The sequence below is a fragment of the Piliocolobus tephrosceles genome, chromosome 11 (assembly GCF_002776525.5).
Source record: "Piliocolobus tephrosceles isolate RC106 chromosome 11, ASM277652v3, whole genome shotgun sequence".
NCBI classification, from domain to species: Eukaryota; Metazoa; Chordata; class Mammalia; order Primates; family Cercopithecidae; genus Piliocolobus; species Piliocolobus tephrosceles.
In genome coordinates this window covers 3664577-3686041 of record NC_045444.1, presented here as the reverse complement: position 1 = coordinate 3686041, position 21465 = coordinate 3664577, and the positions used below count along the sequence as shown (strand labels likewise).

General features: G+C 40.8%; 1 protein-coding gene across 6 annotated transcripts in view; it reads left to right on the top strand.

Annotated features, from left to right (window-relative positions):
* CLASP1 (cytoplasmic linker associated protein 1) overlaps window positions 1-21465 on the top strand; it is a 298327-nt gene that overhangs the window by 36251 nt on the left and 240611 nt on the right. For all 6 annotated transcript variants that reach the window (XM_031936404.1, XM_026456078.1, XM_023185195.2 and 3 more), the window contains exon 2: window positions 4566-5045. In XM_031936404.1, the coding sequence (XP_031792264.1) occupies window positions 4851-5045 (195 nt within the window). In that variant the 5' untranslated portion in view covers window positions 4566-4850. The remainder of the gene's footprint in view (window positions 1-4565; window positions 5046-21465) is intronic.

Here is a 21465-nt window from a genome sequence, read left to right as displayed (position 1 = left end):
ATCTTCTTCCTCCTGTAACTCCTCCAACTCCTCCTCCTCCAGTTCCTTTTCCTCCTGTAACTCCTCCTCCTCCTCCTCCAGTTCTTCTTCCTCTCCTAACTCCTCCTCCTCCTCCAACTCCTCTTCCTCCTGTAACTCCTCCTCCTTCTCTTACTCCTCCAAGTCATTCTTTTTTCCTCTTATTTTCTAAGTTTTCTGCATTTTAAAATACAACTATTTTTTGATTTCTCTTTTTATGATTTAATTGTAAATGTTTAGAAAACTCTTCCTAGAGGATACAGGGAGGAGAACACATATATTTATTTGTTTTGATAGCTAAACATATTTCTGAAAGGATACATGGGAAACTGGTGACATTACTTGCTTATTATTTATTTATTTATTTGATTTTTTTTTTTGAGACGGAGTCTTGCTCTGTCCCCCAGGCTGGAGTGCAGTGGCGCAATCTCGGCTCACTGCAACCTCCGCCTTCCGGGTTCACGCCATTCTCCTGCCTCAGCCTCCCAAGTAGCTGGAACTATAGGCGCTCGCCACTACGCCCGGCTAATTTTTTGTATTCTTTAGTAGAGACGGGGTTTCACCGTATTAGCCAGGGTGGTCTTGATCTCCTGACCTCGTAATCCGCCCGCCTCGGCCTCCTAAAGTGCTGGGATTACAGGTGTGAGCCACCACGCCCGTCCTTATTTATTTATTTTTTGAGATGCAGTCTCTCTCTGTTGCCAGGCTGGAGTGCAGTGGCCTGATCTCGGCTCACTGCAACCTCTGACTCCCTGCTTCAAGCAATTCTCCTGCCTCAGCCTTCCGAGTAGCTGGGATTACAGGCACGTGCCACCATGCCCAGCTAATTTTTGTATTTTTAGTAGAGACAAAATTTTAGTAAATTTTGTATTTAGTAGAAAATACAAAAATTTTGTATTTTTGTATTTTTAGTAGAGTAAATTTTGTATTTCACCATGTTGGCCAGGCTGGTCTCCATCTCCTGACCTCGTGATCCACCCGCCTTGACCTCCCAAAGTGCTGAGATTACAGGCGTGAGCCACTGCGCCCAGCCATTACTTGCTTTTAAGGAGAGACACTGGGTGGCTGGGAGGGTCAGGGGTGGAAGGCGGGTTTGCACTTTTGTACCTTGTGAATTTGGAACTATGTGATTAATATTCCCTGAAAATAGGGATGTAGAAGACACACAAAACCATAAAAAAAGTCCAAAAACATCAGTTTAGTAAGAATAAGTGTAAGATAATAGTTACCTTGTTTTAAATTAGGAAGAAAAAGAAGAGAGAATTCAATCTGCTTAAAGCCTAGGGGCTTCCAGTTTCTTTCATTGTTTGCATTTCATTTGTAGGAATTTGTGACCTATTTCTGAGTGTACTAAGCCTTTGTTGCATAATTACGTTCAAGAAGCATAAGCTTATTTGTTAGAAATCTTATTCAATTCTAGTTGAAGGGGAGGTTTTCTTATGATATATATTTATAAATCATGGTAGGGAGACCTGAACAAATGGGATCTTTCCTAGTGTTTACTTAAGGAATGGAGACCTTGCTCTCTTGCCTGTTGCTTCCTAGCTAAACAGGAAATCTGACCTCCTCTTGAGTCAAAACAGAATTAGGCTAAGACTTCTAATAATGTTTTCAAGGTGGGGAAAGGAAACTCATTGTCCATGCAACCTTGGAAAATTGCTTACGTTTACTTTACTTCAATTTCTTAATCTGTAAATAAGGATGTTAACACCTACTTTATAAAATTGAAGAATTAGAGATAGTATTATATAAATAAGTATTACATAAGCACAGAACCTGACACCTCATGTAGCTCCTTAAATTTCATTATTATTATTATTATTATTATTATTATTATTATTATTATTGGATAGTATCTGTTCATTTTAGGTCCCTTGAAGGAGTAAACACTATGAAATTGTTTTTCATTGAGAATGAATGAAAATGAATGATAGTAGTTTAGGGGAAGGAGGAGTATATCAGTTATCTGTTACTGTGTAACCAACTGCTATGAATATAGTGGCTTAAATAAAACAACAATGAAGTGTTATTTCTCATAATTCTGTGGTTTGGCTTGGTGGCTTTTCTGCTTATTTCCTTACACTTACTGGCATCACTGCAGTCGGATGACGACTGGAATGGGTAGATGGTCCCAGATGGTCTCACTCACATGTCTGGCAGTTGCTGCTGGCTGTTGCAGAGCATGTTGGTTCCCCACGTGGCCTCTCATGTCCAGTAGGCTAGACTAGCTTCCTTACAGCATGGCCATCCCAGAGCAGCATTCTAAGAGGGCAAGTTCCATTGCTTGCATAGCAAGTCTCTGCTTGCTTTTGTAGTTGCTGATGTCACAGGGTTAAGCCCAGAGTCACTGCAGGAGGGGACTTGGACTCCACCTTGGTGAGGGAGGAGTAGCAAAGAATTTGTGGCCATTTTAAATATACCATCCGCCTGGTGCTTAATTGGTCTGCTTCTTGGACTAATATTAGGTCTGGAAGAAATCCTTTTGCTTTCCTAAGTTTTCCCGTGTCGTTGATACCTTCTTTAGTCCAACATAAGAGATGATAAGGGAACTGGAAGTATTATATTTGTACTAAAAATTGGAATGAAGGATAATAGCTGCTTTTGAAGCTCTTTCCTGTGAAGGAGGGACTAGTTCCAGCATTTGGAAGTGACTGGAAAGCAGATCTCTCCTCAATATAAGGAAGGATTGCTCTGTGAGATACTAAGTCCTGTTGAATGCTATCCCTCCTTCACTCTTCTGTGTTGTTGGAAGCAGTAAAGTAGAAGATGGGTAGTTATGTGCTGGGGCTTTGAAGGAGGGTTTTCCTCACTGAGTGACTTGATGTATGTGATTCCATACCTCAGAAAGAATCTCAATGTTTTTATGTTGAGATGAGGGGTGGGGATAGGGTGGTATTAGAAAGGAAGAGAATTGCTGTGTTCAGACTGTGAGTTACTCTACTGAGAATTTTAATTTTACTTTATTTAGAAAACAAAGGTATATTTTCTGAAAACTTTGAAAGTCGGGACTTACTATTGGTGTGAAAAAAACTTCAGTTTGGCACAGTATCAGGGAGGTACTAAATCTTGAGGATAGGTTTCCTATGGGTCTTCTTGGTTTAAAATGAAAGGAATTAAGTAATGGTTTTAGGATAAGTAAGAAATAAATGTGTACAATGCTCCAGCAGCTATAGGTTAATGAGAGAGCTTATGCAATTTGTGTAGTTAAAACAGTTTTGGGTACTTTTCCCATATCATGTATTTTGCCCTACTCAAACATGATTTTGCGATCTCCTAATTTTAATATCAAAACACTAGGCCCAAATGGTGCTATTGTTAGCCGAGAATACTGTGTCAATAACTGATCAGAATATGAGCCTGTTGCCTTTCTCTTTTTTTACTGAGACAGAGTCTTGCTCTGTCACCCAGGCTGGAGAGCAGTTTCACTGTGTTGGCTTACTGTAACCTCCGTCTCCTGGGTTCAAGCAATACTCCTGCCTCAGCCTCCCGAGTAGCTGGGATTACAGGTGTCTACCATCACGCCTGGCTAGTTTTTATATTTTTAGTAGAGATGGGATTTCACCATGTTGACCAGGCTGGTCTTGAACTCCTGACCTACCTCGGCCTCCCAAAGTGCTGGGATTACAGGCGTGAGCCACCGTGCCTGGCCTTTTTTTTTTTTTTTTTGAGACGGAGTTGTGCTCTGTCACCCAGGCTGGAATATAATGGCGCGATCTTGGCTTACTGCAAGCTCCGCCTCCTGGGTTCAAGCGATTCTCCTGCCTCAGCCTCCTGAGTAGCTGGGACTACAGGCACTGCCACCATGCCCAGCTGATTTTTGTATTTTTAGTAGAGATGGGATTTCACCATGTTGGTCAGGCTGGTCTTGAACTCCTGACCTCAAATGATCTGCCTGCCCCGGCCTTCCAAAGTGTTGGGATTACAGGCGTGAGCCGCTGCGCCCACCTCCTTTCTCTTTTTGTGTCTTTCTTTTCTTTGTTGTAGGGAGGAGGAGGTGGAGGCTACCACTTACTCCATTGTAAAGTAGTGTGATGTAGGTGCGGCCCTTGACTTTGTTTAATGTGACCAAGCCAGCCACTTTGGTCAAGAGTGTTTTCTGTGGAGCCTTACCTCATTTCCCATACTTGGGTTTTTTTTTTTTGGAAGACTGAGAGTAAGGCAATAAGCTGCAGTACCTACAGTGATTCAGACACAGAATGGTGTTAGATTTCTGGTGGGAAATAGAATTGAAGTTACAAATAAATACTCTAGCTAAAGCAGAAGATTGCTTTCCTGACTGGTGCATTTACAAGCTGGGAAATTGTGGAAAACATCAACCCGCCAACTGTGTGGCTCATTGGCTCTTCTTTGGGCTTCGATGTTCTTCCTGATAAAAATAATAATTATGTTATTCCGATATGGTTGCCAAGCCGTTCATGCTTCTCACTCTGCTTGTGATTATAAATGATTCTTCAGCATGAATTGCTTTGTCTTTGATTTAATGTTTCATAACATTTGAGTGTTGTGTTATCTGTGCTAATTTGTCGTTCTCTTCTCTTACTTTTCAGAATGGACTGCTGAATTATGAAGTATTTCAGACCCAATAGTAGAACATCACTCTGCCACTCACTCCTTTATCTCCTACTAGTTATTTAAATTGGACTTTTAATATCCTACCAGCTGCTCTTCAGACACACATGGTGCATTGTTGCCATTCCCCAGATTGCATCTTTGAAACACAGGCTCTTAGTAACCTTCAGCGAACAAAGAGGCAACCTCCCAGATACGTCTGCTGGGAGGGAGTCATCCTGACTGCCCTCTAGCTTTTGCTGGATCTGGATTTGAATTCCACTATGGAGCCTCGCATGGAGTCCTGCTTGGCGCAGGTGTTGCAGAAGGATGTGGGGAAACGATTGCAGGTTGGCCAAGAACTGATAGACTATTTCTCAGACAAACAGAAGTCTGCTGACCTTGAGCATGACCAGACCATGTTAGATAAACTTGTGGATGGACTTGCTACCTCTTGGGTGAACTCTAGCAATTACAAGGTAAGCTGTGCTTTAGAAGGCACTTTTGGAGGTGGCTGGGCTGCATTGGTAGATCAAAATTGACCCTTATAAAAATGCCTTGTGAGCAGTCAGCATGCTTCCTTGATTTCCAGTAAGATACTCAATCAGATTGTGGCCTTGGGTTATTTCATTCTGGAGAAAGTAGAGTTTTCTTTGATACTCATTGAAGATCAAAAAATTCTTATCCTTTAGCACTTTGACAGAAGGTCAAGTGAACAGATAAGGGGAGGCTTTTTTTGTTGGAAAGTTGGCAAGCATTTGTAGCCTTGAAGTTAATGTGTATATTGTGTTTTGCAGCAAATAGGTCCTGAGACCTTGGTGAGTTACCCTTTATAAATAACAAATGTTTTCACTGCTTTTCTCTGGGGGATTGAATTGGTAATAGGGTGTGGAGCATTTTACCTTCAGGTCACTGTTGTGAAGCTGGCCCAGGTACCTGGACAGAAATAGGTTGTCAAGGACTTTTCTGTGACCTGTGTGTAATGGCCTAGAGGATATCCTTCAGGATATAAAGGTCACGGCTGTTCATGTGACCTTGGCAGGGGCTGGGGGTGGGGGCCAGGTCCCATGGGTCAAATGAGTTGTGAAGGTTGAGCATTTTACCTTTCAAAGACAGTTTTTGTGAATGAACACTAGATTGAACTTGAAGTGCTGAAGAGGTGGTGTTCCTCTCTCTGCTTCCTCCCCTATCCCCATCCCCTTACTCTCTCTTTTCATTTCCCTGGAGGGTGGCCCCTTTGGGTCAAGGTTGAGATGGAAGGAAGAGTGGAAAGCTTGCATGACTGCTAATAGGTGCTATAGACATTGTAGAAGGGGCTTACAGAAATAGAATATTTTGTGCTGTTTTCATTCACTCAATCTTTTGAGATTGGTTTGGACTTAAAAAGTCACAGGACTCCTTTGCTCTGGTATGTACTCTGTTTTCTAAATACCTTACCTATGGCCCTAATACTTCACTTATCACTGGATATAAAATTTATCCTACTTGTCTTCATATATTTACTTTCGAGACTGAGTCTTGCTCTGCCACCCAGGCTGGAGTGCAGTGGCTCTATCTCGGCTGACTGCAACCTCCACCTCCTGGGCTCAAGCAGTCCTCCCACCTCAGCCTCTCAAGTAGACGTGCGCCCCCATGCTCAGCTAATTTTTGTATTTTTGTACAGACAAGATTTTGCCATGTTGCCCAGGCTGATCTTGAACTCCTGGGCTCGAGCAAGCCACGTGCCTCCTCGTCCCAAAGTGCTGAGATTACAGTCCTGTGCCACCGCGCCCAGCCTATCCTACCTGTCTTAAAACTGGCTAAAATTCTATTTCATTCATCTGTTTATTCACTTAGCTGAAATTATCAGTTGCTTCTTACATGTTTCGCATAGGTGCTGGATGGTGGGAGTGTTAAAAGAGATGAGAGGTGATAGAGTCTAGTCACTACAATTTTGTTCTTTCTTAAAAGTTATTTGTAAAAATTGACAAATAATTTTACATATTTGTGGGATACCTAATGATGTTTTGATGAATATAATTTGTAGTGATCAGGTCAGGGTAATTAGTATATCCATCATCTCAAACATTTATCATTTCTTGGTGTTGGGAACATTTAATATCCTCCTTCTAGCTAATTGAAACTATATTACTGTTAACTCTAGTCATCCTACGGTGGTATATAACACCAGAAGTTATTCCTCCTATCTAGCTGTAATTTTGTATTCTTTAACAAATCTCTTCCTACTCCTCTCTTCCTCCTATCCTTCCCAGCCTCTGCTATCCTCTCTTCTGCTTTTAACTTATGCGATCAACTTTTATTTAGCTTCACATATGAGTGAGAACATGTGGTGTTTAACTTTCTGTTCCTGGCTTATTTCGCTTAACATAATGCCCTCTAGTTCCATCCATGTTGGCTGTGAAGGACAGGATTTTATTCTTTTTCATGGCTGAATAATACTCCATTGAATATATATACCGTATTTTATTTATCCATTCTCTGTTGTTGGACATGTAGGTTCATTCTTTGCTGTTGTGAATAGTGCTGCAGTGAACATGGGGGAGCAGATATCTCTTCCATATTCTGATTTCTTTTCATTTGGATAAATTCCCACTAGTGGGATTGCTGGATCCTATGGTAGTTCTGTTTATAGTTTTTTAAGGAACTTCCATACTGTTTTCCATAGTGGCTGTTCTAGCTTACATTCCCACCAACAGTGTATAAGATTATAGTTCCCTTTTCTCTGCTGCATCCTCATCAGCATTTATTATTTTTTGTCTTTTTGATAATAGCCAACCTAACAGGGGTAGATGATACCTCACTGTGGTTTTGATTTGCATTTCCCTCATGATTAGTGATGTCGAACATTTTTTCATGTATTTGTTGGTCATTGGTATGTCTTTCTTTGAGAAATGTCTGTTCAGATTATTTGTCGATTTTTAAAATTATATATATATATTTTTTTCTGTTGAGATATTTGAGTTCCTTGTTTATTCTGGATATTAACCCCCTGTCTGGCTGGTCCAATGGTAATGAGTTATCAGAATTTAACATAGTGTCACTAAAGTTGGTATATGACTCCCCACTGCTAAATTTGACTGGCTTCAAAAAAAAAATCTCCTGTCAGAGGAGTAATTTGCAAATATCTTCTCCCATTCTGTAGCTTGTCTTTTTACCTTGTTGTTTCTTGGTTGCCCTGAAGCTTTTTAGTTTAATGTAATCCCATTTCTTCATTTTTGGTTTTGTTTCTTGTGCTTTTGAGGTCTTATTTATAAAGTATTTTCCCCGACTAATGTCCTGAAACATTTCTTAAATGTTTTCATCTAGTAGTTTTATTGTTTTGAGTCTTACATTTAGGTCTTTGATCCATTTACACTTGATTTTGTATAGGGTGAGAGATGGGGATCTAGTTTATTCTTCTGCATCTGGATATCCAGTTTTCCCAGTATCATTTATTGAAGAGACTGGCCTTTCTCCAGTGAGTGTTCTTGGTACGTTTGTCAAAAGTCAGTTGGCCGTAGATATGTGGATTAATTTCTGTGTTCCTTATTTTGTTCCATTGGCCTATGTGTCTGTTTTGATGACAGTACCGGGTGGTTTTGGTTATTACAGCTTTGTAGTTTACTTTGAGGTCTGTTAGTGTGATGCCTCTAGCTTTGTTCTTTTTGCTCAGGGTTGCTTTGGCTATTCAGGGTCTTTTGTGGTTCTATACAAATTTTAGGACTTTTTTTTTCTATTTCTATGAAGAATGTCATTGATATTTTGGTAGAATGGCATTCAATCTGTAGATTGCAATTGTCATTTTAACTATATTAATTCCTCCAGTCCATGAGCGTGTGATGTCTTTCTATTTGTTTGTATCCTCTTCAGTTTCTTTTATCAGTGTTTTGTAGTTTTCCTTGTAGAGGTCTTTCATCTCCTTGGTTAAATTTATTCCTAGGTATTTTATTTTTGGTAGCTGTCATAAATGGAGTTGCCTTCTTCTTCTCTTTTGTTTTTTGGAGACGGAGTCTTGCTCTTTTGCCCAAGCTGGAGTGCAGTGGCATAATCTCAGCTCACTGCAACCTCCGCCTCCTGGGTTCAAGCAATTGTCCTGCCTCAGCTTCCCGAGTATCTGGGACTGCAGGCATGCACCACCAAACCCGGCTAATTTTTGTATTTTTAGTAGGGACGGGGTTTCACCGCATTGGCCAGGCTGGTTTCGAACTCGTGACCTCTGGTGATCCACTCGCCTTGGCCTCCCGAAGTGCTGGGATTACAGGTATGAGCCACTGTGCCCTGCCGGAATTGCCTTCTTGATTTCTTTTTTAGCTAGTTTGTTGTTTGGTGTATAGAAATGCTGCTCATTTTTGTATATTTTGTATCCTGTAACTGTACTGATTTTGGTCATCAGTGGTAAGAGTTTTTTGGTAGAATCTTTAGGTTTTTCTGTATATGAGATCATGTCATCTGCAAATAGGGACAATTTTACCTACTCTTTCCAATTTGGATGCCTTTTATTTCTTCTCTTGCCTAATTACTGTGGGAAGGACTTCCAGTACTATGTTGAATAAGAGGGTGAGAGTGGGCATATTTGTACTGTTCTAGTTCTTTTTTTTTTTTTTTTTGAGGCGGAGTCTTGCTCTGTCGCCCGGACTGGAGTGCAGTGGCCGGATCTCAGCTCACTGCAAGCTCCGCCTCCCGGGTTTACGCCATTCTCCTGCCTCAGCCTCCCGAGTAGCTGAGACTACAGGCGCCTGCCACCTCGCCTGGCTAGTTTTTGTATTTTTAATAGAGACGGGGTTTCACCGTGTTAGCCAGGATGGTCTTGATCTCCTGACCTCGTGATCCGCCCGTCTCGGCCTCCCAAAGTGCTGGGATTACAGGCTTGAGCCACCGTGCCCAGCCTGTTCTAGTTCTTAAAAGCCGAAAGCGGGCTGGGTGGGATGGCTCACGCCTGTAATCCCAGCACTTTGGCACTTTGGGCGGCCGAGGCAGGTGGATCACGAGGTCAGGAGTTCGAGACTAGCCTGGTCAACATGGTGAAACCCCATCTCTACTAAAAATACAAAAATTAGCCGGGCATGGTGGCACACGCCTGTAATCCCAGCTTCTCGGGAGGCTGAGGCAGGAGAATTGCCTAAACCCAGGAGGCAGAAGTTGCAGTGAGCCAAGATCATGCCACTGCACCCCAGCCTGGGTGACAGAGCAAGACTCCATCTCAAAAAAAAAAAAAAAAGAAGCTGAAAGCTTTTCCTCATTCAGTCAGATGTTACCTATGGTTGTTACATTTTTAAGGTCTGTGAAATCACCTTGTCTGCGTTTTTGAGTCACAACTCCATCACTTTTTCTATGTGCATATTAGGATGTTTCTAAGAGTAATTGGAAACTGACTCAAATGACCAAAAGTTCCAAGGAAATCTAGTGTCTCAAATAAATCCAGTAGTAGTTAAGGCAATGTCCAGGGAAGGAGAATATCTTCTTGTGCCTTTCACTTGGGGAAGGAAGCCTTTCTCAGAAGCTCCCCAGCAGACTTTTCTTTCATCTCATTTGCCAGAGTGGCTTTGCGTGCCCACCTCAGCACCACTGGAAAACGAGTGTCCGTGATTTCCTTTGAATGTCATGCTTAACCTACTGGTCTTAAGTGGGGGCCTCCCTTGAGTGAAGCATGTGACCCTATGAAAGAGGGCAGATACTTGAATAGTATCAGGCTCCTAATAGGAAAAGGAGGTTTGGGATGGAACTGGGTTAGCATGGATGTTAAATTATTAGGTTGGTGCGAAAGTAATTGTCTTCAAGGAGCTCGTAGTCTATGGAGAGGAAACTGATAAATAAACAAGTTACAAAACAGTGTAATGTGTGCAGTAACGCAAATATACAGAGTTCTGTGGGAAGACAGAAGAAGAAAGTAGTAACACTGTCTAAAGGAAATGAGGAGTTTGAAGATTGGTTAGTTTTTCCAGAATGACATTTGCAGAGTTACAGAGGAGTGAAAGATTCAGACTTGACTCTTGGTGAAGTAATTCCTAAGCAAAGACAGATTAGTGTGAAGGAAAGTCAGGAAGTTGGAGTTTACCACTAACTTGCTTGTAACCATGGACAACTCAGTTAACCTGTTTGTACGATGCAGATGTTAGACTAGATAATCTCTTGGGAGCCCTCAAGCTCTAATATTTTATATGACTTAATAGAGGTGGCCTTTGCACTCAAGGGCCATGTCTTACGGTTTGTAAGTTCTCTAAGTGTAGTGGCAGCACCTGCATGTTCACATCTGGAGCCCAGACTATGGAACATTGTGGGTGCTCAACAAGTACTGGGTCCATGAGTGATCTCAGGAACATCGACTCCTCAGCCAGGTGTTGCTGGTTGCTTTACCGAAACCTGGAAACTACCTTTTAGGTCCTACTTCCCTTTTTTTTAAAATTATAAATCAAGATTTTAAAAATTGAATTCCTGAGGTACAGTTTCGGCTTTATTTGTCATTTCTTTAATAGATAATTCCTTTAATATTTTAGATGAAAAGGATTAGCTTTATATTTAACAAAACTTTGAAGCTTGGCTTCTTGAATTTTTTTTTTTTTTTTGACAGAGTCTCACTCTGCCACCCAGGCTGGAGTGTAGTGGCATGATCTTGGCTCAGTGTAACCCTTGCTTCCTGGTTCAAATGATTCTTGTGCCTGAGTAGCTGGGATTACAGGCGCATGCCACCATGCCTGGCTAATTTTTTTCTGTATTTTTAGTAGAGACGGGGCTTCACCATGTTGGCCAGGCTGGTCTTGAACTCCTGACCTCCAGTGATTTGGCTGCCTCGGCCTCTCAAAGTGCTGGGATTATAGGCATGAGCCACCACACCTGACCTTGTGACCTTGGCTTCTTAAATTTTTTTTTTTTTTTTTTTTTTTAGACGGAGTCTTGCTCTGTCACCCAGGCTGGAGTGCAGTGGTGCAATCTAGGCTCACTGCAACCTCCGCCTCCTGGGTTCAAGTGATTCTTCTGCCTCAGCCTCCCGAGTAGCTGGGGCTACAGGTGTGTGCCACCACACCAGGTTAATTTTTGTAGTTTTAGTAGAGACAGGGTTTCACCATATTGGCTGGGCTGGTCTTGAACTCCTGACTGCGTGATCCGCCTGCCTCGGCCTCCCAAAGTGCTGGGATTACAGGTGTGAACCACCATGCCCGGCCTTTTATTTATTTATTTATTTTTAAATTAAGGGCTGAAAAGAGAATGGAGAAGTAATTTTGGCTTGCCCAAACAATAGTACTTGTGTGTTGTTACTCCTTTTCTTAACAGGGAAGGTAGGTGAATGTCAGCTCAATTGCTTATTAAAAAAAATACAGCCAGGCGTAGTGAATCACACCTGTAATCCCAGCACTTTGGGAGGCCAGGATGGGCAGATCACAAGGTCAGGAGTTCAAGACCAGCCTTGCCAACATGGTGAAACCCCGTATCTACTAAAAATACAAAAATTAGCCGGGTGTGGTGATGCACGCCTGTAGTCCCAGCTACTCAGAGGCTGAGGCAGGAGAATTGCTTGAACCTGGGAGGCAGAGTTTGCAGTGAGCTGAGGTCGCGCCACTGTACTCTAGCCTGAGCAACAGAACGAGACTCCATCTCAAAAAAAAAAAAAAAAAAACTGGCTGAAGCTTCAGTATCTTTGCATTTAAGTGTTTCTTAACAGATAAATGTGTATGTGGTATTAATGGCAATTTAATGGCTACCATTTATTCCTTACTTAGTTTCAGGTATGTTAATCTGTCTTATCTCATGTAGTCTTTATAACAACCCTGCAGGGTAGATAGATAGTGGTATCCTAATTTTATACAGGAAGTAACTGAGGCCCAGAAATAATGAGGCAATTTTAACTAGTGATTATGGAACCAGATTTAAATATAGGTCTCTGATTTTCTGGCTAGTGCTGCTTTCATAAGAACAGGGTTTAGTGAACTTTTCCTTAAAACCCAGATAGTACATATTATAGGCTTCGTGAGACTATATGCTCTTTGAAATATTCAACTAATATGAGTCACTGTATTGCAAAAGCAGTGACAGGTAATAGGTAAATGAACGGGCTTGGCTGTGTCCAGTAAAACTTGATCTGCAGAAACAGGCTGAGGGCCACTTTGGCCCTTGGATCATGGTTTGCCTGTCCCTTCACTAGAACATTGAGTACCAACTGTGTGCCACTTAGGTAAACACTTTTCCCTTCAGTGGTGAGAACCATTACTGATTCATCTGGGAGATGGGTAGGAAGGCTTATCATTTGCATATAATTTGGGAATGGGGGAGAGCATTAGTTTAGATTAAATAGATCACGTTTGTTTTTAGACTACCTTATGTGATACTTCAGAAAAACTTGCCTCTGTCACTCAGACTCGTATTAGGATCAGTTTGAATTCTGTTAGCTTACTGCTAGTCATCTACAGTGAGCTGGCCTTGGACTTTCTTTGGTAGTAGAAGCCATCTGTGGGTTGAGTAATTGGTTATTTAAATAAGCATACATTCAGAACAGCACTATGCTACACCATGGGGGTGCTGTTCAACACGGAAGAATTTGTGAAGGTTCCATGTTGTCATAGTGACCATGGGAATCCTGGCAGGAGACATCAAATAATAAAAATAACCCCCAAATTGGAATATGGCTGTCCTCATTGATCTGTTCTCCTCTTCCTGTCTGCCTTGATTAAAACTTTCTGAAAGGGAAAAATGGTGGGGATAGGTTCTTGCACTCATTTCCGGCTGCTTCTGTTCTTCCTTCTTCCCTCTTCAGGTGAGAAGAGATGAAATGTTAAGAATGACCTGTCCTGGAGAGACTGCCTGGGCTATACAACCGGAGGGAATTGGGGGGGACTTATGCTACGCAGCTTTCTCAGGTCATCTTGACAGCTTTGATTCTGCCCAGCAGTGCAGTAACATGCAGCCTCACATCCACACCACACCACACCAGTGCAAGTACCTGCACCTTTACTGGGCTCAATGGAAACAACGCTTCTTAGCAGGGGCTTGGTGCTTTTTGTGAATACAGTCCCACAGGGCTTTCTCCACATTTTCAAATTTCAAAACACTGAAAGCCTGGTGTTTTTCATTACTCATTTGCCATTTGACCTGAAGTGAACTGACATGAGACTATTTATAGTCTGTATTTACCTGGCTAGGCTGTGTTTCACTACAAAATATTAATGTGCTTGATTGTGGGTTGCTGCCCTGGATTCTGTTCAAGGGGCTATATTACACCCCCCTACACACACACACACACACACACACACACACACACACACACAATCTCTCTCTGTGCACTATTTTACCTTCCTAAAAATCTGAAAAATTCTGTATTCCAGAATGTATCTGGCCTCTAGAGTTTTGGATAAGCAATTGTGGACCTGTATTTAATACTGTAGAATAATAATGATAGTCTATGACTGTGGTGCATTTACTGTGAGCCAGAAATTGTGCTAAATATGTGTTCATTTTTTAAATTATAATTACCATATGAGACAGACACTGTTTTTCCCATTTTACAAATGAGAAGACTGATGCTGAAAAAAATAGCTAACTTGTTCCAGGTGATAAAGCTAGGAATTAAGATTTCTGAGACTTGAACTCAAGTCCTTATGCAGCAACCAGAGTGAATTAAACACATATGATGTGCCAGTTGCTATACTTATGCAGCAGGGAAAAACTGGGTACGGTCCCGGCCTAGTGCCTAGGCTGTCTAGGTCTGTCCAATCTGTGTGGGCTTCATCTCTATGCACATTTGTCTCAAGGCCATTCTGTGTTGCCTTATATTTGAAATTTGTGGATTCCCTATTAACCCAGAGTTTCCTTTGTCTCTGCCCTGTGGTCTGATTGGAGGGACAGGTAGGGCATATGAGAGGACAGTGCACAGTGTACGATAGGAAATAATTCAGTGCTAAATTGCATCATAGGAATTTGTATAAATTCTGTCATGTGGAGAAAGAAAAAATGTGAGGGTATGCTTAGTTGGAGAGGCCTTGACAGAGAAGTGGGATTAAATGGGGTTATGAAGACCCAAAAGGTGTAAGCTACAGAGGGTTCTGAAAAAGTCTCTCTTCCTTTCCTGTTTTTCCCTTTCTGGGTAGCATTTTCTTGGTAGACTGTAGAAGGTTTAGTCTCTCCTAAGCTGGTTTACAGAGCACATGATACCCCTGGATCAAGTGTGTTTATGGGCAGGAGGACAGTGTGTTGACAGATCAGGGAGGTTCCTCTCATTTCCTTTGCCTATCTCCAAAACCTTGGCTTTCATTGAGGGTTTTATTTTCCCCCTTGTGTCCTTGAGAGGAGAGCCAGAAAAGATTATTGGATTCATATTAAGTGACTTCTGTTTCCTTTTCTGGCAGTCCCCTCGCTGCTACCACCAAGTGACACATCCTTTCAGAGACTGTCCATTCTTTCCAGGTTTTCCTTGCAGTGTTTGTCCTGTTGGCTGTAGGAGGTGAATTTCCATGGTGTAATCTAAAAAGACAGGTGCCTCTGTCATAAGTAGAAAAGCTGCAGTTAGCAGCACTAAGCAAAAGCAAAAAACCTTAGGAAAGGTTATTTCAAGAAAATTTATGTGGATTGTTGGTAAAAATGGTGTCCTTGATGTATGTAATTAGTGGCATTTCTTCCTAAATGTGTTTACCTATATGCAAGGGCAACAAAGTATACTGGAAATATTTTAGATTTGAGTGTGAATTGTCTGGATTCCTGTTCTGGCTCTGCCACTCGGATCTTTGAGCAGGTAGCTTTCTCTCTAGAATGTATTTCCTCACCTGTAAAATGGGTCTGATGATATTTACTACATAGAGGATTCAGTAAGCCCATATATATGAGGTGCCAGTACAGTCTTTTAATATGTGACACGTGGTCAGTAAAAGGAAGTTGACGAAAATGTACATTATTGGGCCAAATAATCATAAAATCTGAGGAAAGTTAACTTTTATGTGGGACTGAGGTTACATGTTTTCTTGTGGCCTTGTCAGTTAGCCTTTGCCCTGGAACAGAGGCCTTGGGTCTCTTGTAATAAGATACGAATCCATCAGTTGTGCAGTGTTGATAATAAAATCCCTGAGTAGAGCAGCAGCTGGCTGGGAAGTCTGTGAAGGGTGAGTTAAAAACCGACTGGTATAAACCAACTCATTGACTGAGGCCCCCTGTTTTAGGAAGATTTCACTTGTTTGTAAAATTTTTAACACTTACACTTGCCCTTGTTTCAGAAAACTAAAAATTTAAATAAGGATACATGCAGCAGAAGAAGTAATAAAAATTCAATGTCAAGACAGAAAGAAAAACAGCTGGAGTAAGAACATGAAGTCAACAATGAGGCTAATGATTAACAGCTAATGTTTACTAGTAGCTAACACTTATGAAGCGCCATTACGTGCTAGACACTGTTAAGTGGTTTGCATGCATTGCCTTGTAATTATGACATAGATGCTGTGTGATAAGCCCTGTGATTATTCCCATTCTTTAACTGGGGACACTGAAGAAACTTGCCCGAGGTTACATGACTAGAAAGTGTCAGAGGCAGGATTTTAGTCTGAATAGTCTGACTTTAGAACACACCACTGAAGCGATATGCAGTATTTTCTTTATAATTTTGCAGCAGAGATAATATTAGCATTTATTGGAGCTTAATACAAAAGGGTGTGGATGCACCCCATAGGTCCTTTCTTAAAGGGAGCGAGTTTTGAATGAGAGAGAAGCAACTTATTTTCGACTTTAATAAAAAATATTTAAGATGAATATATTTAAAATGGTTCTTTGGTCCTGTTAGAATGATGACCATATATACTTTTTAAACTTTTTATTGCAGAAAATATTCAGACATGTGGGAAAACATCAGAAAACAGTGAGAAGAATTTTCATGTATGTTTCACCTGGACCCCAGTGTTAACTCTTTCTCACATTTGTCCTATTTTCTTTATTATTATGCTTATTGTAATCATTTGAGAGTAGTAGACACAGTGCTCCATTGCCATACACACATGCTAAGTTCTAAGAACAGTGATTCTTAGAAATGAGGTCATTCATTTATATAATATTAGTACAGCTATGTAAATCAGGATTAAGATTGATTGACTACTAATACCTTTGATGAGACATACTCACATTTCACCTGTTGTCATGCTAATGTCCTTTATAGCAACAAGAAAAAAATTTTTTAATCCTGTTTCATGATCTAGTCCTGGAGCGCAATGGTGCGATCTCGGCTCCCTGCAACCTCCCTCTCCCTGGATCAAGTGATTCTCCTGCCTCAGCCTCCCAAGTAGCTGGTATTATAGGTATGCACCACTTTGCCCAGCTAATTGTGAATTTTAGTAGAAGCAGAGTTTTACCATGTTGGTCAGGCTGGTCTCGAACTCCTGACCTCAGGTGATCCACCTGCCTCGGCCTCCCTAAGTGCTGGGATTACAGGCGTGGGCCACCGCGCCTGGCCATAGTTTCCTTTACACTGAAACAGTTCATTGTCAGTCTTTCCTTATTTTTATTGACTTAATAATTTTGAAGAATTAGGTCACCTTACTGTGTGTAGTTCTTCAATTTGATGTTGTTTGATGCTTCTTCCTGGTTAGATGAAGTTTATACAGTTTTGGCAGGAATTCTGTAGATATGACATATCCTTCTCAGTGCTTCACATCAGGAGGAACACAGTATCTCTTCCTCCTACGTGGTTAAAGAGGTGTTTGCCAGGTTTCAAAAAGTTACTTTTTCCCCATCTTTCTAATTACTAGATATCTTGTGGGGAGATACTTCAAGACTGTATAAATATCCTATTACTCATCAAACTTTCACCTTTTAGCTTCAGGATCCGTTGATGATTTTTACCTAAAACAGTTATTAATTACTATGCTGGTTGCCAAACGGTGATTTTGTAGTTCAGCATTCCTTCTTCATTTATTAGTTGGATTCATATGTTTTTGAAATGCATATCCTATGTTGGCTTCATATATTTTGGAAATGTATAGAAAGAGTGAAGTGTATAATTTTTTGATAGTTATCACAAAAAGGAGCTACTGTGAAGGAGAAAAAAGTGTTTAAAATTAATGTTACTTAGGTAATTTATATTCATGCATTATTTAAGGCAACCTAATAATTTAGTGAACATGTAATAATGCGATGAAGTTTGGTTTGAGCCTGAAGTTAAAATGGAGCGATGGCTAGCTAAAAGTTTTCATAAATATTATTAAGGGAATATAAAAAGACATGTAATAGCAAAATATCTTCCTGGAGTTAGCAGGATATTAAAGGACGCTTTGTAAGAGGGGAAGAATAGCAAAACATGCAAATGGATGACACGGTCTGAGTATAAGTGAGATCCAGGTTATTCAGCTATAGACAGAACTCACCAGCTTGAACTGTGGGCTAAGGGGGAATTGTCAGACAGCATTGCAGTAAAAAAGAAAACCAAGCTGGCAGGCCCTACCAAGTTATCTGTTTAACAGGTTAGGCAGAGGGAGAGTCTATGACAAGGATCGTGGTAAGAAATCCAAAAAAATCAGGTGAAAATGGCTCCAAGTAGAGAATGGGAGGTCAACCTGGAAGAATTATTTCAGCTACAGCTGCATTTTACATGGGATTTTGGGAAGGAGCAAAGAGGGAGCTGTTAAAAGGTAGCTGTCCATTGTGGAATAAATAGATATGGTTATACATGGGGAGGACGTTCTTTGATGATTGGTAGGAATCTCTCGGTGTTTAACCATCCTTAAAAGCTTTGTGGATGAGATGGCCTTTAGGATTCTTTTGGATGAGGGACAAGAGATAGTTCAACCGGCTCCATGAAGGAAGGTGTTCAGTGTCCTTAATAGAGATAATATTCTGAGACACAAGTGGCCTGGCTGTGCACCAGTGAGGTTGAACACATTTCCTAGGTGGAGGAGTCCTAAGGGCAATCGAGATAGACTTCCCTGCAGCACTGCAGTGTAGGACCTTAGTACTGATTTGCAGGGCAGTGGAAGCCATTGAAAGACCTCAGGGAGAAGTGTCTGGGTCTCACCCAGACACCGCAGCAGCGGGTGCTGCAGATTGTCTGATGAAGGCTTTGTGGACTAGGACTAAGAGGAAGTGAAGGAGAGGCTAATTTGAGTAATGGCATTAGGGAGGAGGACGACCTAGTGGTTTTTGGTATTAGTGTGCATATATGAAGGACTGGGATGAATTTGATAATTGTTTGAGATTTCAGGCTTCATGATACAATTTATTGGCTGTGGATAGCCTTGTAAAAAAAGATGTCCAAGTTCTTTTTCTGCATGGTGCATCTGATTTCTTTTTGATTTAGAGAAGTAATTTTTAAATATCAAATAATTTTTGAAGAACATTTAGAAAAATAGCCATGGAGATATTTTTGTCTTTGACTTCTTTCTTTGGCTGAGAATCCTAAGCTTATGTTCTTTGTGATTTATACGTATATCTTGGGAACAACCTTTTTCAAACACATTTCTGGAGGCTGCTTAGAGGATTTTTGCAAATGATAATAAAACTTTTTTTTTGTTTTTATTACAGTAAAAGTAATATGTACTTATTGTATAAACAGGAACGTATTTTTTAAAAGTTGTAATGAAAAAATTAAAATCACTCAGTCTTTTGCCCTGAGATAATTATCTTATTGTTTATATCCGTAGAAAAAAGATGGAAAGAATATTTATATAAGACCGATCATGCTATTTTGTGAGCTGTTTGAGTTAAACATGTGTCATGATCATCTTAGCAATAAGTAAGTTATATAACTTATAAGATGATTTAAAATATTTTTAATGTAATACTCTCTTCTATACATGTGTAGCTTTCATTTCCTTTTCTGTACATGGTTGCTATCATCCAAGTGGTTTCTCATCTTTTGGCCATAGCATCACTGCACTGAACATCCCTGTACATACGTGTTTCTCCCCTCTTGTGTACCTCTGTGCTGGAAGTTCTGAAAAGCTGAACTGCTGGTTCAGAGTTGGGCAGATTGCCCACCCGTCAGTGTTGCAGGAGTGCCTCCATATTAATCCTGGGTGTTACCATTTCTCTTGATATTTTTCCTTTGGAATGGCAGCAATGGAGACCATTTCTTCTGCTTATAATCTTTCAGATAAGAGCACATTTTAAGAGGAAATAAGGTAAATAAAATAGTTTTATTTTTGTTGATCTCATTTCCCCCTTAACTGATTGATGAAAATTGTCCGTCTGAGGTGTATTACACATTTGCAGAGCAGGAGATGCCTATATGCAGAGGAGGAAGACCTGATACCTCAACGATGTGCACATTGAAATGGATCTATTTGGGTCTATTTGTTGTTGTTTAATCCAGTTATCTTTTTTTTTCTCCACAAAATGAGGATAGTATTGATTTATCTCCCAATAGAGTTGTGAGAAAAAAACATCAAAATCCATTTCTTTGGAATATTCCACTCTTTTTTCCAAGTGCTTTCACATCTACTATAACCTGATGAATATCAGCTCATCTTAACTGGGCTAAATTGGAAGATGGTAAATAATACTGTCAAATACATAGTGGTATTTTTTGTTGTTGTTGTTGAGACAGAGTTTCACTCTTGTCATCCAGGCTGGAGTGCAATGGCGTGACCTTGGCTCACTGCAACCTCCACCTCCTAGGTTCAAGCGATTCTCTTGCCTCAGCCTCCTGAGTAGCTGGGACTACAGGCGTGCACCACCACACCCAGCTAATTTTTGTATTTTTAGTGGAGACAGGGTTTTACCATGTTATCTAGGCTTGTCTCAAACTCTTGACCTTAGGTGATCCTCCAGCCTTGGCCTCCCAAAGTGCTGGGATAATAGGCGTGAGCCACCACACCCGGCCCATAGTGATATGTTTTTGTTGGGTAGTGAGGGGTAAGTGTGTGATTTTATTTGATTCTCCGTATGATTCTAGCCTAACTAAAGAATGTTTTTCAAAAAACACTTTTGTAGAGAAAATGATGGTCAGTAATCTTTCTGATCATAGGAGGCAAGTCAGATGGATGGGCATGTCACTGGCCAGCGTGGTGGTTGAGATCACTCTGGAGACAGCACTGGGGACTTGGTGGCGAGAACCATGTTTCTGTCTGCCCCGTGGCTGCATTCTTGGATGTAGGCCTCTCTTCAGTGTTGTGTTCATGCTGTTTATGACTCCAGCTCACATCTTGCAGCTCCACTATCAGAAGACTGAGTTTCTCTTTTCCCAACTTGGAGTGAAACCACCACAAATCCCCAAACAATCCCTGTAAACCCTCAGCCCATACATTGTAGCCGGGGAGACATGGCTGTGCATGAAAATGGTCGCTCCCACTCATGTAAAGCGATAGGGCAAGGAGTACCAGGTCTCCTAAAAGAAGCGGGCTCGGCTGGGGGCAAATGGCCCATGTGCAACCCCCGGGGAAATCATGAACTTATACTTTAGATGGCTTGGGGAGGCCTCGGTCTAGTGGAAGCCTCAGGCATTGGGCTCAGAGGTCAGGGTTTGAATCACAGCTCTCTACTTACTATTTGTGTGGATTTAGACATGCCATTGAGCCTTCATTTATTGTCCGTAAGAGGAGACTACTGCATACTTCGTGGAGACCTGAGGCATGCCCAGGCACTGCACAGTGCTTGGCATAATACGTCTCTGTGTTTGTGCTTTATTTCCTTTATTTTCTCTTCTGATGATCCTTCATTATCTGGGCTTTCAGCTGTGTTTTCAGGCAAGAACGTTTCCAATTTTCCAACCTGTTTAAACCGAAGATTTATCCTTAGTGATTATACTAAATTTTGTAATTCTACTTGCAAAATACTAGTATTTTTATGGGCATAATGCCATTTTTTCTATATAAATGTGAAGTTTGAATTCTTTAGGTATTGATATGTATAAGGGATTATATTCTGCTTTAAGACATCATACATAACACTTACCACATAAGTTTAAAACCATGTTTTATTTATTTATTTATTTATTTATTTATTTATTTATTTATTTATTTATTT